This window comes from Cibotium barometz, chromosome 38 (assembly GCF_041138505.1).
Source record: "Cibotium barometz isolate CiBa-2024 chromosome 38, ASM4113850v1, whole genome shotgun sequence".
NCBI lineage: Eukaryota > Viridiplantae > Streptophyta > Polypodiopsida > Cyatheales > Cibotiaceae > Cibotium > Cibotium barometz.
In genome coordinates, this window is record NC_141083.1 from 32,281,001 (window position 1) to 32,288,487 (window position 7,487).

Below are 7,487 nucleotides of genomic sequence, written 5' to 3' on the forward strand. Positions count from 1 at the left end.
ACATGTGTGTGTGTGTGTGTACACGCACACACCCCACATGTATCATGCAAATTTCACTAGAGAAAGTGAACCAGTTTGGGTGGGTGGTAGTTCAAGAGATTTCCACATCTCCGTGGTCATGATATCATGTTTGGATCTAAGAGCTCATTTGAGCTCTATGCCTTTGGTAATTTGGAATCCGAACCAACATAGGAGGTATATGGTCTTGGTTTATGTTAGTGGGGACAACACTCATAGTGTAGAGTGAAGTAAGTAGGTTACCGTTTAGCCCCCAAATTGAGTGCTAGTGTGTGGGTAGTGGTGCGCGTGGCATCTATGGTACCCTATATTTGCATCCATGCCACCCCATTCAAATGAAAATGAAGGTTGCAAGCATGTTCCTTAAGCTCATCCTCAAGGACTTTGCCACGCCATTTAAATGAAAATGAAGGTTGCAAGCATGTTCCTTAAGCTCATCCTCAAGGACTTTGCCACAAGCATGATATTTATTCATTAGGGTAGAGATGTTGGTCTTGTCATTGAAAAGCCATCTACCCATAGGTTGAGACTTCCATGTGCTAAGGTTGATTTGCATAGTCTGGTCCTTATTGTTTTTTAATTTGTGACGTCCCAGACATGTGTCATGCTGGAATGGACAACCAAGAATTACATCAAATATTCTAGGTCCTTGAAAATCCATCACGACAAAGGTATGTTGCAAAGTTAAGCTAATTGTTTTGATGTTTAAATTGTGTAACAGCTATATCTCGAGGTTTATATTCACACTTGCTAGGTGGTGTGGACTAGGGCCTACTATCTTATAGGGTATAACAACACTCTTTTTATATGGAGGTTTTACTTGATCTTTAATCTTTTGATGCCATAGATCCTTAGTGTTAATGGACTCATTGTTAGAGTCTTCTAGGATTTGAGATTGTGGTTGCATGGCTTTATGTTCACCTTTGTTTCTTGGTTGGCCTTGGGTCTCCACACCTTTGTTTCTTGGTTGGCTTTGGGCCTCCACACCAATTGGGCTTCCAAACCTTTGTTTCTTGGTTGCCTCCACACCAATTCTGGAGAATCCTGAGGTGCATACTCTTTAGGTTTACCTGCAAAGAGAGGGGGCTTCCTTTGCTCATGTCAACAAGCTCTTGTGGGTCCTTAAACAATCTATCAAATAGATTGTCTTTGCCTACAAGGTCTTCATCAGTTTCCCCGAGCATTTTTTGGTTTCAAAGTTGGTTTGGCTAAGAGCCCATGGATTAGTTCATGACGTGTTAACAATCCATATTCTTGCATTTATCCTAGCATAGGTTATGGTCAGTCTGAACCGATTCTTGTGCTTTTCATGTGTGGAGTTCTTTGCGGCTCTTAACGAGCGATCTAAGTACAAGTGTCCCCACACTTATCAGATAGGGGTAGCCAAACATCATGGTGCAAATTAATTAAAATGAATGAAATAAACAATTACACATATAAGGGTGATACAAAACATCACGGTGCTGAAATAAACAATTACATATAAGGGTAATACGTTTCCCTGGCGTTCTTCTGCACACCAAAAGAAGGGCTCACCACTTAACAACCGAAAAGAAGGGCTTCGTTTTGGGTCCCTCCCTATGGCATGTACAGACATGGATTTCTTATGGAAGGAGTACTTCAGGGATCGCTCCCAATGGTGGGACAATCGAACCAGCAAGGTAAGCACTGTTTTACAATTACATGAGAGTACACGAAAACCTATTGGCTTTCTTGAGTATTGTTTTGCATCACAGAGAAGCCCAAGATCCCCAGACTTCAAACATAAAATGACAAAGAAGTCGCTGTGGATGGATGGCCGGTACAATCCATCTTGGGTCCAAGAGGAGCTCAGAAGAAGAGGACTGCAACGAGAGTTCTGTGTGCAGAAGGATAAGCGGATGACGAAGGCCAAGGAAATACACCACAAAGCACGACAAGGAGATAGCAATAGCAACCACCAGGAGTTTCAAGAGGGTACTGCTCTTGTAACCTTACTAAAGGCTTGTGCCAAGGAAAAGGACCTGTGCAAAGGCAGCATAATACATGCTGATATACTCAAAAGGGGGCTGCTTGAAAAGAACATTTATGTAGGCACTGCCCTACTCAATATGTATGCCAAATGTGGTGCACTTGCAAAAGCGCAAGAAGTGTTTGACGAGCTTCCAGTTTGGGATGTAGTCTCCTGGAGTGCCCTGATTGCAGGATATGCCCAACACGGGCATGGTCATGAGGCTCTGAACTGCTTTGGACGGATGCGAGAGGAGGGCTTCTCCCCAGACACAGTCACCTTTACTTGCATCTTGAAAGCCTGCGGCAGCATAGGAGCAACTGAGAAGGGTGAAGAGATACATGCTGAGGTCGTGAGGCAGGGCTTATTGGAAAAAGATATTGTGCTTGGCAATGCGTTAGTGGATATGTATGCCAAATGTGGTGCACTTGCAAAAGCGCAGGAAGTGTTTGACGAGCTTCCAGTTCGGGACGTATTCTCTTGGAATGCGCTAATTGCAGGATATGCCCAACAGAGGCATGGTGGTGAGGCTCTGACCTGCTTTGGACGGATGCGAGAGGAGGGTCTCTCCCCAAATGCAGTCACCTTTACTTGCATGTTGAAAGCCTGTGGCAGCATAGAAGCAGCTGAAAAGGGGAAAGAGATCCATGCTGAGGTTGTCAGGCAGGGCTTGTTGGAAACAGATATTGTGCTTGGCACTGCGTTGGTGGATATGTATGCCAAATGTGGTGCACTTGCAAAAGCGCAAGAAGTGTTTGACGAGCTTCCAGTTCGGGGTGTAGTCTCTTGGAGTGCCCTAATCGCAGGATATGCCGAACATGGGCATAGTGAAGAGGCTCTGAACTGCTTTGAACGGATGCGAGAGGAGGGTCTCTCCCCAAATGCAGTCACCTTTATTTGCATCTTGAAAGCCTGCGGCAGCATAGGAGCAGCTGAGAAGGGCAAACAGGTACATGCTGAGGTTGTCAGGCAGGGTTTATTGGAAAAAGATATCGTGCTTGGCACTGCGTTGGTGGATATGTATGCCAAATGTGGTGCACTTGCAAAAGCACAAGAAGTGTTTGACGAGCTTCCAGTTCGGGATGTGGTCTCCTGGAGTGCCCTAATCACAGGATATTCCCAACACGGGCATGGTTATGAGGCTCTGAACTGCTTTGGGCGGATGCGAGAGGAGGGTCTCTCTCCAAATGCAGTCACCTTTACTTGCATCTTGAAAGCCTGCGGCAGTATAGGAGCAGCTGAGAAGGGTGAAGAGATACATGCTGAGGTCGTTAGGCAGGGCTTATTGGAAAAAGATATTGTGCTTGGCAATGCGTTGGTGGAGATGTATGCCAAATGCGGTGCACTTGCAAAAGCGCAAGAAGTGTTTGACGAGCTTCCAGTTCGGGATGTATTCTCCTGGAATGCACTAATCGCAGGATATGCCCAATATGGGCATGGTGAAGAGTCTCTGAACTGCTTTGGATGGTTGCGAGAGGAGGGTCTCTCCCCAAATGCAGTCACCTTTACTTGCATTTTGAAAGCCTGCGGCAGCATAGGAGCAGCTGAGAAGGGCAAAGAGGTACATGCTGAGGTTGTCAGGCAGGGCTTATTGGAAAACGATATTGTGCTTGGCACTGCGTTGGTGGATATGTATGCCAAATGTGGTGCACTTGCAAAAGCACAAGAAGTATTTGACAAGCTTCCAGTTCGGGATGTAGTCTCCTGGAATGCGCTAGTTGCAGGATATGCCCAGCTTGGAAAGGTTGAAACTGTTTTTGACTCATTCAACAAAATGATAGAAGAAGGTATAGAGCCAGATCTGGTCACGTTCGTTGTTTTGCTTACTGCATGCAGTCACACAGGTCTAGTGGATGAGGGGCAAATGTACTTTGACACTATGAGCACTGTCCATAGCGTCATCCCAACTTTAGAGCACCACACTTGCATGGTTGATCTTTTCAGCCGAGCAGGGCACTTCGACAAGGCAATAGGAGTGATTCAGAAGATGCCACCTTCCGATTGTCTTCCGCTTTGGTCTGCTCTGTTGGGTGCTTGTCAAAAATGGGAAAATGTGAAGCTTGGAAGATTGGCCTTTGAACATGCAGTACAATTGGATGAAAAGGATGCTGCAGCATATGTCTGCATGAGTAATATATATGCAGCTGCTGGCATGCAAGAGGAAGGGGACAAGGTCAAAGCTATGAGAATGGAAAATAGAGCATGGAAGATGCCACAGTGTTGTTGGTGGACTGATGCAAGTGGAAATGTACATTCGTTTATTGTCGGGGATGACAGTCATCCCAAGGCAAAAATATCTATGTGAAGCTAAAAGACATAGGTCATAAAATATCGCAGGAAGGGTATTCCCCAGTTTTGCATTGAGGGTCTCAAGACATTTCAGATGATGCAAAGGAAGATGCGCTATGCAGGCATATTGAGAAGTTGGCTGTTGCATGTGCCCTCACATCAATACACCTGAAGGGACACCTATATGTGTTACGAAGAACATGCAGGTTGTGGTGACTGCCATTTTGCTACATCGCTTATATCAAAAGTGGAGCAGCCAAAATTCAGGTCAAAGATGCAAATCGCATTCACATTTTCGAGGATGGGAAGTGTACTTGTGAGGAATATTCGTGATGGTAGTGCAACTGCCTAGACTTCTCTTTATTTCACTCTCCCAAATGTTGTTCATAGATTGCTGAGGACAGAACTATTCAGAGTGCTGAAGTGGCGCATTTGTTCTCTTTAAGCCTTTTTGCAATTCGATGACATATACCAATTCTAGGACTCTAGAGGTGAGTTGTGCTGTCATGTGCAAGACATGCACTGGCTAATCCCAAGGCTATTCCTGAAGGGGCAACAAGATAAAAGAGTTAGATCAGAACCTGAATTTGGAGCATGTGTTGCTGTGTTGGTGGAGTGACTGGTGGAGGACATTGTAGGGACTGTCAGGCAGCGCATTCATGAAAGGACACCTGTCAGCTGCAGCATACTTGTCCAGGACCTGCTGGCCGACCAGCAGTTGGCCAGTCCATCAGAAAATCCCAAGGCCTCTAAAAAGCAACTGAGCTCATCATTTTGAAGCAGTCAGTCCAGCATTGGGCTGAATCATAGATATAGGACTAGATTAGGTTTTACACCTTTTCATGAAGGCAGCCAAGGGCTGCAAGATTGTATGTACCTTTCTGTACTATAGAATCTACTGAATACTCAGCTATCTCTCTATCTCTTCTCTCTTCTGTATGCATGCGTTTTGCATGAGCATGTTCCAAGGTGTTAGGGCTCAAAGAAGACTCCCAGAGCTTCCGCATGTAACATTGGTATTAGAGTATCAGGCTCAGCAAGACTAAACACTGATTCAGTCTGAGATGTAGGTGCGTAGGTCCAAGGTACAGGAAAGTGCATAGGTACGAGGCCCAAGGCAAGGAACACAAGACATGGAAGAATTCCCAGGAGGTTGGTTGGTGGTGTTCCACAGCCCAAGGGAATGGTAGTCATGAGAGTTGGGTGCCACTTGGGGCACACCAGGAAAGGCTTTCATGCAACGGTTCCAAGGAGGATGATCCTCCACGGGGTGGAGTGAGAGGGCCATACTCAATACTTAAAATAGAAGACCAGAGAAAATGTTCAGGGACATGGCATGCATGGAAAGGGGACTGGATGGAACAGATGCACAGATCTTTGTCAGAGTGAAGAGTGGATTTGGAGACCGGGCCGGTTTTCGGGGAAAAGGTTGCAAGTGAGGGAACGATGACAGGGGGACTCCGTGAATAGATAATGGGATGATGACAGTCATCCAAGAACACAGATTGGAATCCCGTCATCAAGTTTGGCAGAGGGGGATGTCTTGTGCAAGACATGCACTGGCTAATCCCAAGGCTATTCCTGAAGGGGCAACAAGATAAAAGAGTTGGATCAGAACCTGAATTTGGAGCATGTGTTGCTGTGTTGGCGAAAGAGTGACTGGTGGAGGAAATTGTAGGGACTCTCAAAAGATGCCTCACCTTCAAACATAAAAGATACTTCAATTACTAATGTCAAGATTTCTATACATGCAATCATGCCCACATAAAAGGTGTTAACAATCCCAAGGCCTATAAAAAGCAATTGAGCTCATTGTTTTGAAGCATTCAGTCCAGCATTGGGATGAGTCATAGATATAGGACCAGGTTAGGTTTTACACCTTTTCATAAAGGCAGCCTCTGATTGTATGTACCTTTTTGTACTATAGAATATACTCAATACTTAGCTATCTCTCTCTCTTCTCTCTCTTCTGTATGCATGCATTTTGCATCAGTGTGTTCCAAGAAGGTGTTTGGGGTTGAAAGAAGACTCCTAGAGCTTCCGCATGTAACATGTGCAACAACTATTTTTTGGCTCTCTTTATTGTGTTGTATTGTTTCAATCAAGAGTCTTTCCTCTATCTTGCAACACTCCTTGCATGCCACTGTATTCAGATGGAGAAAGGGGTGAGATGGGACTTCATCCTAGAAGTCCTAAAGAAGACGGCAATTGGCAACACTAGTCATGTCTTGGTCAAATCGCTCATTTCATTGGACACATTGTGTAACTTGTAACGTTTAAACTGCAGGCAGGGCTTCCACTAGCTACTACAACTAAGCGACTCTTAACCATTTCGAGAGAAATGGGACTGAGATGACAAAACCAACAACTTACTGCTTGTAGCACTTTAATTTAGGGCACAAAATCGAATGTGAATTTATTTCTAATCCTTGTATGTGTACCTAGGACATGTGAACATCATCAACCATAGCATGTGGTGGCACTTTATTTAAAAGCGATTAAATTACACACACAAAACATCATGAATGCCCAGTGTGACTCAAACTTGGCACCTCTACCAAGAACCACGAGCATCCTATCCTCTTGGTGTCCCAGAGTTGCACCTTTTTCTTTCATGTCGTCTTTTTTTAAAATGGAATGTGTAAAATGTATTAAAAAGAAAAAGGCTTTATAATGCTAAGAATTTAACATCTTGCAATACTCCTAGACTATCCAAATCCCTCAAACTCAAACGAGACTCTACAAACAATGGAAAGATTTGTAAAGCAAAAAGGTGCTCCTTGAAACTAGCACCAATTCATGTTTAGTCTTGTTGATGCAAAGGTCGTAGCTAGAGTCAAACTCCATAGCTTTACCTCCTCGTGTGGGAAGCACATGCATCAAATGGCTCTCACCTTCGTTGTCACATTGACGCAACTGCTTGTTTTCGGATGAAGCCAATGCTTGTGTGGTCATCTTAAGCTCCAATCAACTTGGTTGTAATGCCTAGTCCCACAAGGAAAGAGTATAGAATAGGACAAAGAAGTCTCGGTAGCTAAGAGTGGGCATTGCCTTCGCAAACCCTTAGTATTAGCATGCCCACACACACACACACACACAAAAGTGGATTGCAAGGGAGAATGAGAGTAGAGAGAGCACTCAATCTATTGCACAAACGGGAAGTATGGTTACACAATGGAGAAATTGACTA

General features: G+C 44.6%; 1 protein-coding gene across 1 annotated transcript; it reads left to right on the forward strand.

The window, feature by feature from the left end:
• The first annotated feature begins 1,539 nt into the window (after positions 1-1,539).
• On the forward strand, positions 1,540-6,244 carry LOC147616610 (pentatricopeptide repeat-containing protein At2g33680-like). The gene is made up of 2 exons (XM_086777675.1): positions 1,540-1,679; positions 1,755-6,244. Exons 1-2 carry the CDS (start codon positions 1,599-1,601, stop codon positions 4,311-4,313), a joined length of 2,640 nt encoding a protein of 879 aa, XP_086633801.1. The 5' UTR covers positions 1,540-1,598; the 3' UTR covers positions 4,314-6,244.
• The last annotated feature ends 1,243 nt before the right edge of the window (positions 6,245-7,487 follow it).